Source organism: Mandrillus leucophaeus, unplaced genomic scaffold (assembly GCF_000951045.1).
Source record: "Mandrillus leucophaeus isolate KB7577 unplaced genomic scaffold, Mleu.le_1.0 Scaffold595, whole genome shotgun sequence".
Lineage (NCBI taxonomy): Eukaryota > Metazoa > Chordata > Mammalia > Primates > Cercopithecidae > Mandrillus > Mandrillus leucophaeus.
The window spans coordinates 949,243-964,735 of NW_012106419.1; the positions used below are offsets into that span (position 1 = coordinate 949,243).

At 53.1% G+C, this 15,493-nt stretch overlaps 1 protein-coding gene across 6 annotated transcripts in view; it reads left to right on the top strand.

Moving 5' to 3' along the window:
• The window catches only part of SCN5A (sodium channel, voltage gated, type V alpha subunit), a 91,826-nt gene that overhangs the window by 54,414 nt on the left and 21,919 nt on the right, over positions 1-15,493 (top strand). For 3 of the 6 annotated variants that reach the window (XM_011999484.1, XM_011999486.1, XM_011999483.1), the window contains exons 15-20: positions 134-211; positions 1,188-1,564; positions 5,927-6,367; positions 7,744-7,908; positions 10,966-11,086; positions 12,289-12,443. In XM_011999484.1, the coding sequence (XP_011854874.1) occupies positions 134-211; positions 1,188-1,564; positions 5,927-6,367; positions 7,744-7,908; positions 10,966-11,086; positions 12,289-12,443 (1,337 nt within the window). The remainder of the gene's footprint in view (positions 1-133; positions 212-1,187; positions 1,565-5,926; positions 6,368-7,743; positions 7,909-10,965; positions 11,087-12,288; positions 12,444-15,493) is intronic. The other 3 variants (XM_011999487.1, XM_011999485.1, XM_011999488.1) reach the window with 2 other exon arrangements.

A 15,493-nucleotide genomic window follows, 5' to 3' on the forward strand; every position in this document is an offset into this window, starting at 1 on the left:
CGGTGCTGGTGATGGTGGGGTACAGAGGCAGGCAAGGCAGGAGACATTTCTCCAGAGGAGCAATTGTGGTGGCCATCCTGATGAATTGCAAAGCCCTTTGTGGTCCAATGTGACCCCTTTAGCCCTCACAGGATCCAGGAGTGGGGCTGGTATTACTACATTTCCATTTCACAGATGAAGAGACTCAGAGAGATGACACGAATTTCCCACAGCTACGTGGCAGATAACAGAGGGAGCTGGGCTGCTAACTGCTCATCCGAGGTTCTGCCTGCTGGTTTCTGAATCAGCATCTTTAAAATATTAATGCACACACACATCACCTGGGGATCTTGTTAAAATGCATATGCTGATTCAGTGAGTCTCAGGTGATGTCAAAGCTGCTGGTCTGTGGACCACACTTGGAGCTTGAAATGCTTGAGAGGTCCAGACATGGGGCGGGAGGTGTAGTCAGGGAAGGCTTCCTGGAGGAGGTCCTGAGCACTGTGGGTTGCTGCACATACAGTGGATGGGTGTGGAGCGGCGGGGAGTGTGTAGGAAGGCAGGATGGTGGGGTCAGGAGGGAAAGCCAAGACTGTGGGTTCTAGTCCTGACTCCACTGCTATGAACCAAGGGACTTAGACCTAAGTTACTCCACCTGTGAGGGTTGGCAGCTTCTTCTGTCAAATGAGGTAATGCCAGTGCCAACCTCATGTGGTTATTGGGAGTTCTGACTGAGTTCATCCATTCTAAGCACAAGGCCTGGCACGCAGACATTCAGTAAGTGTTAAGCACCTTCCCCTCTTTCTCTGTGATGACTGAGAGGCAGAGGTGACTGGACGACTCAGAGATGGTTTGAGCTGCCCTAAAGGATACGTGATGAGGACAGGTATGAAAGAGCAAGGACACTCCCTGTTGAGAGAATGTAGTGGGCAGTTCCTGGAAGTGAGGCCAAGGCAGAGAGGAGGCTGGTGTGGGGACGAAGAGAAGGGCTGAGCTGGGAAGGTGAGGCTGGAGCTGTTGACCTGAGCGCCAGAGCAGTGCCCAGTGAAGCTGCCCTCAGGCTGTGGAGACAAACAGTAGTGGGTGCTCTGGGAAAAATGGGGGGAAAAATAGGTGTCAGTGCCCTCCAAGGACTCCCTGGACTTTCAGGCAGGAGCTAGAGAGAGTGAGGGTGCCCGTGGGCAGCAGGAGCCAGAGACCCTCACAAGGTCCCCTGCTCTTCCTCCTTCCCCAGCTGCGGGTCTTCAAGCTGGCCAAATCGTGGCCCACCCTGAACACACTCATCAAGATCATCGGGAACTCAGTGGGGGCACTGGGGAACCTGACGCTGGTGCTAGCCATCATCGTGTTCATCTTTGCTGTGGTGGGCATGCAGCTCTTTGGCAAGAACTACTCAGAGCTGAGGGACAGCGACTCAGGCCTGCTGCCTCGCTGGCACATGATGGACTTCTTCCATGCCTTCCTCATCATCTTCCGCATCCTCTGTGGAGAGTGGATCGAGACCATGTGGGACTGCATGGAGGTGTCTGGGCAGTCATTGTGCCTGCTGGTCTTCTTGCTTGTTATGGTCATTGGCAACCTTGTGGTAAGTTGGCCAAGGGCCTCACACACACACACCATCCACTCATCTACCCAGCTACCCACCGATCCAATTATCCATTTACTTACCCTTCTATCACTCCATCTACCCATCCATCCATCCATCTATTCATTTACCCACATTTCCATCTAACTACTCACTCATTTATTTCATCCACCCGCCATGCACTCACTTACTCATCCATCTATATACTTATCAACAAACCATCTATTCAATGTACCCATTTATTCTTGCACCTATATGCTTATACAGCTGTCTACCTATTGATCATCCACTTATCAATCACCCACCCACCAACAAACCCACCCATCCATCTATTCAGCACTCCAGCAATCAGAAGGATCAGCAGATCCTTCCCTAGTTACCAAGCCACCCATCCATTTATCCACTCATTCACCTTGTCATTCATCCATCAACCCCCTTTTGCTCATTCACTCATCCGTTCACTAATCTGCTTATCAGTCATCCATTCATCAACCCCCATTCACACACTTACGCATCCATATGCCCATTCATCTATCCACCCATCCATTCACTTACACAACCATCCATCCCTCCCTTCATCCATCACCCATCTGTCCACTCACCCAACCATTCACTCCTCTACTCATTCATCCACCCCCATCTATGAACTCACCATTCACTCATTCACCAATTCCATCTATCTACTCATCTGTCTATCCAGTTGTCTACTTACTCACTCATTGACCCATCCATCTATTCACTCACTCTTCACCACATTTTTTTTTTTGAGACTGAGTTTCACTCTTGTCGCCCAGGCTGGAGTGCAATGGCATCATCTCGGCTCACTACAACCTCTGTCTCCCAGGTTCAAGTGATTCTCCTGCCTCAGCCTCCCAAGTAGCTGGGATTACAGGCATGCACCTCCATACCTGACTAATTTTTTGTATTTTTAGTAGAGACAGGGTTTCACCATGTTGGCCAGGCTGGTCTCAAACTCCTGACCTCAGGTGATCCGCCTACCTCGGCCTCCCAAAGTGCTGGGATTACACGTGTGAGCCACTGTGCCTGGCCTCTTCACTGCATTTTGCTCATTCATGCATTTACCCACTTACTTACCTATTATTCATTATTTACTCATTTTGTTTTCATTCATTTACTTATCTGTTCATCTACCCATTGTTTTACTGTCACACACTATCAATGAATTATCACATGGTTTTTCAATTTATCTTAAACATTTGCTAAGCCATTGTTGCATGGAAAACATTGTGCCACATGCTGTTGGGCATACAGAGGCAAATGAGGTCTAGCGCTAGCCCTGACATCACTCACCAGCTTGAGAGATGACTGGGGAGGTGGAGAGTTCAAACAGGCCTGAAATAACTCTCAGACTGGTCAGAGTGATCAGAGCCATTAAGGAGGAGACCGTGGGTACTGTTCCCACTCAGCTAGGAAAATCAAGGAAAGCTTCCTGGAAGGGATTTTGGAGCTGATCTGATAAACAGGCAATGCTGAAGAGGGAAGGAGCAGGATGAGCAAAGCACAGGTGCAGACAGGTGGTGGTCCAGGTAAGGTGGGGCCCATAGGAGCTTTATATGTCATCCTGAGTAGTGTGGTAGGAGTCTCTGCTGTCCCATCATGAGGGGCCCACACCGTTGCTCCTGTGGGTACCTGTCTGTCCTTGGGCAGGTGCATCTTGTCTTGTGTCTTTACAATGTGGGGAATTCTGGAACTGAGAAAGGTCAAAATTTAAATACCAGAGAAGGTGCCTTAGGAAGAGGCAAGGTTGGGGTCAGTCTGGTTCAGGCAGCAATCAGTGTCCACTGTGGATGTGAAGCTACCTTCCTGGGTACACAGGTGGCCCACACATGCTCAAGCAGCATACCTGCGTTGTCTGGCTCCCACCCATAGCTGTATGTCTCTGTTGTGGGCAGTGCGGTCACATCAGCTCATAGAGAGGTTTTACATTCACTTTTTCAGCCTGCTGTGGGGCAAGTACTATCGGCTATAGATTCCAGAGTCTTCCCCCAAACCTGTCTGACTTCTTCTCCCATGTGCCTTATCCAGGCCAGGACAGGGCCAGCCAATTTGGGATCATTCCCCCGCCGGCCCATGAGCCCAGAGGCCAAAGGAATGTGGAGCCCAGAGAGAGCGGAGCCAGGGCTCAGTGCACAATGCCACTAGAACCCTGCTGTTTGGCTAGCCCCCAGCCCCCGCTTATGTCCCCTCAAACTAGCTATCCCTTGGGGTGGACGGTTGCTCAGCCCATCCCAACCCCAGGGCCTGCCAGGCTGTCTATTCTAGGGAGAATGAGAGTTGCCAAGCACTCAGCCTAGGGCCACGCTGAGCCACCCCTCACACGGAGCCCTGCGATTTCCCAGCAGATCTGCCTGAGGATGAGAAAATTAGAGGCTGCTGGAGGAGGGAGCTAATGCCAGCCCACACAGCCCCCTCCCCGGCCGCCTGAGGAATTGGGCCTCTGCTGGGCGTGGGAGGAAGCAAGATTGCCATTGAAATGGGAAGTGATGATCAGGCAGGGCTGGGAGCAGCAGCAGCACGATTGACGGGGAAAGCACTAGAAGAAGCTGAACTTCTGAAGCCAGCGACAAGGAGGGCCCTAGACTCCTGTGTGGGTGGGCATGGCTGCCTAGGTACTCACCCTCCGCCCCCCCACCCTACTCCCAGCCTAGGCCCAGGACTCCTGGAGGTTGGAGGATGCAGGGCCTGGTGTGAGTGAGGGCTGTGGGGGAAGGATCCAGTGGGCATTCTTCCTGGGAATAGAGGCAGCCATGCCTGGGTCCTTGTGGACAAAGGCCAGGGGCCAGGCCAGAGGTCAGTGTAGAGAGCAGCTCAGAATTGCATCACATGCTCTACCCCGTAGTAATGATAAAGAAGGCTGCCTGGTGTCAAAAGTGATCATCTCTCCGTAGAGAGAGTATGGGAGAGCCTACCTCTTCACCTTCCGTACTGTCCGCATGAATATGTATTACTTTTAAGCCAAAGGCATGTTTCTGAGGCTGCTTTTGTCAGAATTCTCATTCCCAGCCTGCTGATAGGGATGAAGTCCCTGGTAGTGGCGTGTTTTAGAGGCTCTTGAGAAACCAGAACAGAGTCTCAGAGTAGATTTCCAAACAGAACTGTGCACCCATCCTCACACACCACGCTGCCATAAAGGCGCTGGGAGGGAGGAGACACCAAGCCCATGGTGGCCTGGCGGCCTGGTGAGCCATGGGCCAGTCTGACCCATGCATGTGGGAATCAGCCCACCGCCATCTTAACTGACCCTCCATGAGACTGGGAAATGGACACAAGCCCAGCCCCTTGTCACACAGCAAAGGCCTTCTTTTTAAACAAAAGCTAAAGCTTCAGTCTTGTAGGAGGGCTTGACGACAAGCAATTCTCCAGAACCATCCAAAGGCAGAGGGTTATGCAACCCCTCTTAAGAAGTCTCAAGTCCCTAAGCCCTGATGATAGACCTCAATAAAATGCTGCACCCTGTGGAACCTCCAACACTGCACCCTCCCCTGGCTCCCTGCAGCATAGCAGGCCTTGACCTTCACACAGTACCCTTCCTAGCCTAGACTACCCTTCCTAGCCTACCCTCACAGCCTAGATACGGTCAGCTCTCAGTGGCCTGACCCCATGGTTAGTCCAAGTGCCTGAGGGCTGCGTGTGCCTTCCTGACCTCTTTTCCAGTCATTGCACCTTTCTCTGCCCAGTCCCAGCATCCCTCACCTGGAAAGCGTGGCAGACCTGGGCCTCAGGTGGCATATGCCCTACAGCAGCAGCCCCAGGCCTCTGAGCACCAAGCTGGCTTCAGTGGGGAACTCAGAGGCAGGTCACTGCTCCTCATCTTTCCAACAAAGTCCCAAAAGCTCTGGGTGACTTCTCAGTGGGATTCTGTCTTGTCCCTGGACTCACACTTCCCAGAAAGGAGACCTGTGCCCATCCTAACCCCACTGCCCCTCACTACTCGTAAGGCAGCAGGAAGAGGAAAAGGGAGAAGAAGGCTTGTGTGTAGAAGCCACTGGTGCCAAGACAGGGCTCAGTGTGTGTGACTGGGCTAGCCCTTCACTTTGACACTGAATGCACGCATAGTTCTCCCATGAACCTCAGCCAGGACACAACATCCTCAATTCAGACTGTGTCTGAGCCCTTGGAAAGAAGAATTCGAGTTTGTATTTTCTTTTATGGCCAAACCTTCCATATTCAAGAAAATGAGGGGTTAGGATGAGGGCTCAGGGCCCTGGATTCGAGCCTCGGAGCTGTTTGTCACAGGCAGTCTTAAAGGTCTCTAGGCCTCAGTTTCCCCATCATAGAACTGGGACTGGAAGGCTTGGCATGACGCAGTGCCTTGGTGAGCCTGACCCATTATCTCGACAGGTCCTGAATCTCTTCCTGGCCTTGCTGCTCAGCTCCTTCAGTGCAGACAACCTCACAGCCCCTGATGAGGACAGAGAGATGAACAACCTCCAGCTGGCCCTGGCCCGCATCCAGCGGGGCCTGCGCTTTGTCAAGCGGACCACCTGGGACTTCTGCTGTGGGCTCCTGCGGCAGCGGCCTCAAAAGCCCGCAGCCCTTGCCGCCCAGGGCCAGCTGCCCAGCTGCATTGCCACCCCCTACTCCCCACCACCCCCAGAGACAGAGAAGGTGCCTCCCACCCGCAAGGAAACACGGTTTGAGGAAGGCGAGCAGCCGGGTCAGGGCACCCCCAGGGATCCAGAGCCTGTGTGTGTGCCCATCGCTGTGGCCGAGTCAGACACAGATGACCAGGAAGAGGATGAGGAGAACAGCCTGGACACGGAGGAGGAGTCCAGCAAGCAGGTGGGCCCCCACCCCTGCATGTATATACAGGGCCCGGAGCTCTGCTGTCCGGGCCACCCAGCCTCACTCAAAGCGGCTGCCTCTGCCAGACTGCCTTGGCAGTGGGTAGGGGTAGAAGGCAGGCCCTCCGCACAACAGCCAGCCTCTCAGAGCGGTGCTGAGACCAGCCCTCAACCCTCTCTTCCTAACTCAGTCCAGAAGCTGACCTGGGGAGGCGCTGCTGTCCACCACTCACGCCCTGGCTGGGCATGGGGAGCTCATTGTACGACAGGGAGACTGAGGCATGGCAAGAGAGACTTGCTAGGTGTTCCTCATGAGTTTAGAACAGTGCCTGTAGCCCCCAGTCCCCACACTGACCATTGTCCCCCTCCAGGACTGGCAAGGTAGTGTCTTGGTGAAGGAGAACTACAGTGTTCTGACCTCCAGACTGCCCCTTCCCCTCCTCCCACGGCCAGGGCTCATTCTGAGATTTAAAAATAAGCATCCCTAAGACTGAGGTGTCAGGGACAGCACTATCTTATCTCCCAACCTGTTATTTTTAACACTGGGGACCAGAGTCTGCACAAAGCAGGCAGGGCCCACCCCTCCCCTCCCCTCCATTTTCCCTTGGCCTGAGCCAGGCTCAGATGGCTTCTCCTTAGGGCTTTAGGTCAAGCCCCCAGGAGTGTTCTCCCTGTTGAGTCCGGCCCATCTTGGCTGCTTCCTCTGGGCCTGCACTGGGTGGGCCTGGCTGTGGAGAGCAGCGGCTCCCCATGTGTGAAACTTGATCTAAGGCTCTGGGCTTGGTTTCACGTCCTCCAGCCTCCCTGTGGTCCCAGAGGCCACCCTTTCAATCAGGTTGTGGGGCAGTGGTAATGTCTGCTCAGGGAGGGGGCGTGTTGGTGTTGCCAAGACCACAGTTTCCAATGATCTCCAGCACGGAGGGGAATTCCAGCTGCCTCTGCTTTCCCTCCTCCGTTCCTTCTCTTGAGCCCGTCGACTCTGGCTCTCTGGGGGATGTGTGTGTGTTCTCATCTGAGAGTGTCACGGGGACTTACGAGGGAAGTCAATGTGCCCTTCCTACAGTGGCCAGCATTTGTGAGCTGGCCATCGCGGCCCAGCTGCACCCTTCCAGGGAGTCTGGGGAGGGGGAGTTACGCCAGGCTGGCCAGGGGCTTCGTCTGGCTCTAGGCCCTTTGCCTGAACCTACCAGGAACCTCCCACCTGCCTGCTCAGGCCCCCTGAGGGAGGGGTCTTCAGTGAGATGGAGGCCCCATGAAGAGAGCTGGAGGCAGTGACCGAGATGCACGGGCAGGGTCTGAAACCCCCAGGGTCAGGGACCTGGAGACCTTCTGGCTGGGTGTGTGGACTCAGCTCATAGGCTGGGGTCTTTTCAGCAGGAATCCCAGCCTGTGTCCGCTGGCCCAGAGGCCCCTCCGGATTCCAGGACCTGGAGCCAGGTGTCAGCGACTGCCTCCTCCGAGGCCGAGGCCAGTGTATCTCAGGCTGACTGGCAGCAGCAGCAGCGGAAAGCGGAACCCCAGGCCCCAGGGTGTGGTGAGGTAATGCATGCCTTTGTCCATGAAGCCGGCGGGGCACTGCTGCTTGGCTCAGAGCCAGGCTGTGAGAGGTGCACGCCTGCATTTGCTGTTGGGAGCCACAGCCACTGTCACAGGCAGCGTGGAAGACCAGTCTGCAGAGGGGAGAGCGGGCATCCCTCTCCTGACAGGGGGGAGATGGTGCAGGGCCCAAGGCCAAGGGGAAATTCTGGAAATTCTGGTCCCAAACTCTGATGCAGTACTAACCCACTACCTCCATGTGTTCACCTTCTCCACACACTCCATCCCTGTGTTTTGGTCCTGTTTGGCAAATGTTTGTCCTGTGAATCTCCTCATCCAAAGACTTCAGGAGGCTGGGCACAGTGGCTCGCACCTGTAATTTTAATACTTTGGGAGGCCAAGGCAGGTGGATCACTTGAGGTCAGGAGTTCAAGATCAGCCTGGCCAACACGGTGAAACCCCGTTTCTGCTAAAAATACCAAAATTAGCTGGGCATGGTGGTGCACGCCTGGTAATCCCAGCTACTCAGGAAGCTGAGGCCTGAGAATCACTTGAACCCTGGAGGTGGAGATTGCAGTGAGCCAAGATTGTACCACTGCACTCCCGCCTGGGTGACAGAGGGAGATCCTGTCTCAAAAACAAAAACAAAGAACAAAGAAGACTTCAGGGAGCTCTGAGAATGAGCACATTGCACACCAGCAGCTTCTTATCTGCACCAAAGCAGAGGCCACAAGTGGGAGGCCCACCCAGCCTACCACTGCATTTTGATCTGGCCACAGAAAGGTTTTACTTTAAATTAGCTGCCACTATTTAAAAATTGGGAGCTTTTATGTAAAAATCTGCATTTCCGGCTTCTCTTGAAGAATCAGAAGACGTGCCACCCTGCCAGAGGCAAGTGAGAGCCACCTCCTGGATGCTGGCTGGAGTTCTCTAGTTTGCCACAGAGCCACCTGCCTGACTGCATTTTGTTACCTGCCTGATTCTGTAAGCACTGGAGTTTGCAACCCCTGAGCAAGAGGCTGGTGGCATTGCTGACTAAGCCGCCCAGCCTCACTCACATCTAGCCCACAGAAGGTGGAGGGCACATGTTCAGAATGCTTGGTGGCCACTGTCCTGCAGCCCGACCTCACTCAGTGCAGCACTTGTGCCTTTTCCTCTTTTGTGAGATGGGCCCATGTAAGTTTTGCAAGCATGGTCAGTTTTTGGAGCACAAGGGCCTACTAGAGTCATCTTCCTGACTGTGCAGATCACGGTTCTCCACTTGATGGTCTGAGCCGTGAAGGCACGTGGGGACAGGAAGACACAGGAGAGAGGCAGAATGTCATGGGAGAGAAGAGGCTCTCACACGGATGCTAACCTTTGAATGAATTTTAAAAGTCTTCCTTCAAATCAATTCATGGGGGAGCCTATATAAGGGAGAGATAGGCTGGAGTTTTCCTGGGAAAGGGACTCCCTCGTCTCACCTGCAGTAGGACCTGAGAACATGTCCTCTCACATGACAGCCCCATGGACTTCAGACAGCTCCAGTGTTTGGAAAGAAAAAATAAGCATGCTGCTCTCCTCTGGCCTGCCTCTTTCATCCCCCAACTCCTTTCATCCCCTAACTGAGCTGGGAGGAGAGGGGAAGGAACCCTCAAAGCCACGGGGAACCACGAAAGGCTGAGCCCCATCTCTCTGGCCAAGGATCCACCTGCACTGAGCAGTAGGCTCTGTTTTCCCTCCAGAATCCATCCCTTTCCCATCACAGATCTCAAAAATGGAAAAGAAGCCCCTGAGGCATCAGCAGATTGATTCATCAAAGGAAAAGAAAAGAAAGAAGGCAGCCGTAGGAGCATAGCCATGCCCAGGAATTCAGACAAGCCCCTCTCTAAATGGAGCCTGGGCCTGAGCTGATGTGAGGTGGCGGCAGCCAAGGTGGGGGCTTTGGACCTGACCTGAAGGGAATGATGGATTTTCCCCCAACATACCCATCTTTACGTCCCGTTCCCTAGAAGCAGAGGGATTCCTGTGCAAATGAGTTGTTGAGGGTGTTCTCAGGAGAAACCCATGAGAAAGTAAGAGAAACGGGATGAGGCAAAGGAGGAAGCTACGGAAGGGCTTTCCAGCTGGAGTCAGCCTCATCCTGTCCCAAGTAGAGCTCTGGGGCATGAACTGCACCACAGCATTGTCCCAGCTCAAGGCTAGGGGCTGGCCTTCTGTATTCCTGTATCAGTGGCTGCTGGGCAGTGGCCACCCCTCGGGACGGCAGCCCCCAGCTGAAGATGATTTTCTGGAGGAGGGCCAGCTGAGCAGCTAGTGTTCACAGTGGCTGGGAATGGGTGCACTAGTCTCATGCAATGGAATTGGGCAGGGTACCCACAGTGGCCCCTGTAACACCCCTCCACACCCACACCCACAAGTGACACACACGGACACTCACGAGGGCACACCTGCATGCACAATGCCTCTCTGAGGCCTCCCTATAATCAAGTTATTGAGGTCAAGGCAGCAGACTTACAAGGACAGGAAGTGGAGGGCTCCATCACCTTCCCAGTCTCCAGGCTCTGCCCAGCACACCAGAACCCACGGGAACTGGGCAAAACATGTGGGTGGGTTTGCTGGCCTGTTCTCTGCAGTCTGACTTTGCTGCCTGTGTGTTGCCCGGGATCCGGGTTCTGACTTGTTCTGGATGTGGCATGCCTTTTTCCACTGTGCGTGCCATGCCACCACAATGTGTCTATGTCCCACCGTGTGTCCATGTTGCTACCCCATGTCTGTTTTGCTCCCAGCTAGATGCAGTCCCCATCCCCAGTGGCTTCCCAGACCCCTTTCACAGCCCCCACACCCTAACCCCAGACTCCAGCAGACCAGAATCACAGACCCGGGAGCTCCCAGGTCCAGCCTTGGCCCAGCCCTGACCGGCCAAAGGGGGCTCCGTGGCAGGTCCCAGGGTGCGTCATGAAGATGCTGCCTCCCTTTAGGGAGCCCCAAGCTCCTTCAGACTCTGGGCTCGAGGCCAAAGGCTGCTACTCAGCCCACACTCACACCCTTTCCCACCCTGCCCCACACCCTTGTCCACAGACCCAAGAGGACAGTGGCTCCGAGGGCAGCACAGCAGACATGACCAACACCGCTGAGCTCCTGGAGCAGATCCCTGACCTGGGCCAGGATGTCAAGGATCCAGAGGACTGCTTCACCGAAGGTAACGGCCCGGGCAACCCTCTGCCCCAGTCTCAGTTCCACCCAGAGGGGACAGGAGGACCAGCAGCTCTTCGGAGCCCAGGGCCACGTGGCACCAACACCCTGCCTTAGATATCTGCCTACCTCCTCCATTCCTCTGCTAGGCTGGGGGTTCCTCCATCTGCCTGACGTGTCTGCCTACGGAGTGCTGGGCTGGACAGCTGCACCAAGGACTGGAAACACTGTGTTTCTGGTGTGTTAGCATCACTGTGTGCCCCACAGCAGCAGGGTCTGGGTCTAATTCGCTCCTGTACCACCAGGCCCTGGCACAGTGCCTGACACATAGTAGGCCCTCTGTAAATCCTTGAGGCAGGTATGACACATGTGGCCATGCTGACTGGCATCTATAGTTTTTATGGATTGGTGGTATATTTGGAGGGTAACTGGGGATAAAATGAGAGCTTGGCTGGGCGTGGTGGCTCACGCTTGTAATCCCCACCATGGGAGGCCAAGGCGGATGGATGACCAGAGGTCAGGAGTTCAAAACCAGCCTGGCCAACATGGTGAAACCCCGTCTCTACTAAAAAAACAAAAAATTAGTTGGGCGTGGTGGCGGGCACCTGCAGTTCCAGCTACTCGGGAGGCTGAGGCAGGAGAATCACTTGAACCCAGGAGGCGGAGGTTGCAGTGAGCCAAAATTGTACCATTGCACTCCAGCCTGGGCAACAAGAGTGAAACATCTCAAAAAAAGAGAGAGAGAAAAAAAATGAGAGCTTGCCCTCCATGTGACACATCCATGGGGGGCTCTCATTTAGGGGTCTGCCCTTCCCAAGGCTCAGAAACTACAAACATGGAGAAGGCCCAGGGAATGCCCAGGAGTTCCTATCATTTCCCCAGGGGGACAGTTTTCCAGATGAGCAGCAGACAAGCTGGAACCTATCCCAGCCCAGCCTTGTCCCTGCCCAGGCCTGCCAGGCTATTCACCCACTCACTGGGTGCTCAGTCCATCCATCCTCCTCACAGGGTGTCTGCAGAGTGTGCAGCCCCCATGGGTGGTGCCCACGGCCCTCGCTTACACGGCCCTGCTCACCATATTGCCCTGTTCGCCACCCCCACCATCATAGCTCTTTCTGTCAGTCATCTCTTCAACCATTCAACCTTCTGCCATTAGACGTGGGCATTCACAGGTCCTGAGCTGGGCCTGACCCTCACCCTCTCCCATAGGCTGTGTCCGGCGCTGTCCCTGCTGTGCGGTGGACACCTCGCAGGCCCCAGGGAAGGTCTGGTGGCGGTTGCGCAAGACCTGCTACCACATCGTGGAGCACAGCTGGTTCGAGACATTCATCATCTTCATGATCCTGCTCAGCAGTGGAGCGCTGGTACCCTCCTGGGGATGCAGGGCTGGGGCAGGGACGGCTGGAGGAGGAGGGGAGGGCAGGGAAAGGAGGTCTCCAGCTGGAAAGTCAGATCAGAAACTGGGGCAGAGCCTCTGCTGAAAATGTGCTCCCCAGCCCCCGAGAGCAGGGAACAGCTCACAAACTCTCAACACCCACGGCACATATGGAAGCCAGAGCAGGAAGGGCTCGCAGAGGGCATGTGTCCAGGCCTTCGTCTTTGTTCCACAAAAGAGAAATGATTTGCCCCAGATCACCAGCCTCCTACACCAGAGCTCTGGTGACACACCCACCTGCACACAGCATCAGTGTTCGGTCAAGCTGTCACAGTGCAGTTAACCACGCTGGCTCATAGTACAGTGCTGGCTCCACTGAGTCCATGTCTTCAGGCTGGAGGCTGCGCCCTGTAGTTCACACATGGTGACGTTTAATCCCCATGACAACTCTTTGTAGAAACATTAAGTAACTTGCTCAAGGTCCCACCACTCAGGAACCACAGATCTGGTATTTGAACCCAAGCAGTCAGATTCCAGAGTCCTTTGTCTTGACCTCTCATTTGTTCGGTCAGTCTTCTAAGCTCTCTTTGTATCTAGTTCTGTGTATTCAGCCATGTGGGAGCCACAGGAGGAGGCCTCAGCCCTGGCCTCAGAAACACCCAATCAGGGTGATGGGAGGTCAGAGAAGGTGGAGCAATCAGGGTAGTCTCCCTGGAGGGAGCAGATAGAGCTGAACTGTGGAGAGCAGGGAGGTGTTGAAGCCAGGAGGAGCAGTGAGGCCCTCCAGGGTTGCCCCATCTGGCTCCCAGGCACGACACTCTAATCTCTCAGAGCATTTCCCGGAAGAGATGGAAGAGCCCTGAAGGGGGTTCTGAAAGATGCTGGTGAAGCAGGGAGAGGGGTGATTAAGAAGGCAGAAGACAGCCAGGCGCGGTAGCTCACACCTGTAATCCCAACACTTGGGGAGGCCGAGGGATCACCTGAGGTCAGGAGTTCGAGACCAGCCTGGCCAACATGGCAAAACCCCATCTCTACTAAAAATACAACAATTAGCCAAGTGTGGTGGCGGGTGCCTGTAATCCCAGCTACTGGGGAGACTGAGGCATGAGAATCACTTGAACTCAGGAGGCAGAGGTTGCAGTGAGCCGAGGTCATGCCACTGTACTCCAGCCTGGGGGACACAGTGAGACTCAGTCTTAAAAAAAAAAAAGAGAGACATGGAAACTTTGCTGGACCAGGGGAAGTAAGAGCCTGTGGAAACTTTGCTGGACCAGGGAAAGCCTGTATTGCAGGGGAGGTGAGAACCCCATAGATGAGCAACTAACAGAATGCTTTAGACCACAGAGTGAGAGAAAGGGCACTTTGATGCAAAGCTATGTGCCTCCATTCCATGCTGCCTCCTCCTGTGGGGTTAGGCCATGGGGAGGCACTGTGGCTGTCACTTGGAAACCTCTGGGCCTCCCACCCGACCCCGTGCTGCCCCGCCCCTGTTCCAGAATGGGCCTGGAGCCATGACTTGCAGCCTGCCTGCTGTTTTACCATTGGCAGCTAGAGCCAAATCTCTGTAGGCTTCAGAGAAAGATGGTTTGACAATATGTTAACGAGTTTTGTTTTTAAACAGCCACAAACAAGGGCAGCCAGAGCCATTTCGTCTGGGCTGTGGAGGGAAAGCTCAGCTTGGCATAAGTGAGGAGGAGTTTTGGCAAGCATCTGGTGAATCTAATCAGGGTAGACAGCCAAGCTCTGTTGTTAAAAAACCACGTCAATGATATATTGAGAAAAAGAGAAATCTGAGTGTGTTATTTAAAGTTGTAAACTTGTTTAACAGAAAGCAAACTATATCCTTTCCAAATTGCTGAGGGATTTTTTTTTAAAGGAAAAACAGAGATCTCACAGCAAAAGATGGAGGAAAAAAGAAGCAACAAGAAAACATAAAATCAGAAAACAAAATAGTATAATAGAGGCAAGATCAAACATGTGTTTTAAAAATAAATGTAACTGGATAAAATTCGTCTTTTAAAAGGAAAGGACTCAGAATGGATCAAAAAAAATCTTCAGCCATGTGCTCTCAAATGACAAACCTAAAACAATGTGACTCAGAAATATTAAAAGTCACCAGGCATGGTGGCTCACGCCTGTAATTTCAGCACTTTGGGAGGCTAAGGCAGGAGGGTGACTTGAGCCCAGGAGTTCAAGACTAGCCTGAGCAACATAGTAAGACCCCACCTCTACAAAAAGATTTTTAAAAATTAGCCGGGCATGGTGGCATATGCCTGTGGTCCCAGCTACTTAGGAGGCTGAGGGGAGAGGATCGCTTGAGCCTGAGAGGTCAAGGCTGCAGTGAGCCCTGTTCACACCAATGCCTTCCAGCCTGGGTGACTGAGCAAGACCTTGTCTAAAATATATATATACACACATACACACAAATATATATATAACATATATGTGTATATATGTTATATATATAGTGAACTAATAAAGTAGATCAGGCAAATGCAAATAATGACAACAAATTCAGGGTGTTTTTTGTTTATTGAATTCAAGGTTAAAAGCTTGAGATGAGACACAGAGGGTCCAACCTATAATGAAAATATAACTATTGGCTGGGTGCAGTGGCTCATGCCTGTAATCCTAACACTTTGGGAGGCTGAGACAGGAGGACCGCTTGAGGCCAGGAATTCAAGACCAGCCTAGGCAACATAGTGAGACCCCCATCTCTACAAAAAAGAAAAATTAGCCAGGCATGATGGCACATGTCTGCAGTCCCAGTTTCTCAGGAGACTGAGGTGGGAGGATTGATTGAGCCCAGGAGGTGAAAGCTGTAGTGAGCCATGAACATGCCACTGCATTCCAACCTGGGTGACAGAGCAAAACCCTGCCTCAAAAAAAGAAAAAAAAATGTGTGTGTATGTATGTGTGTATAAAATACATACATATTTACACACATAAATATAATATATAAATATCCATAAAAGAATATGGATTTATACAAAATATATAAATATAGATTATACAAAATATATAAATATATGTCAAAAT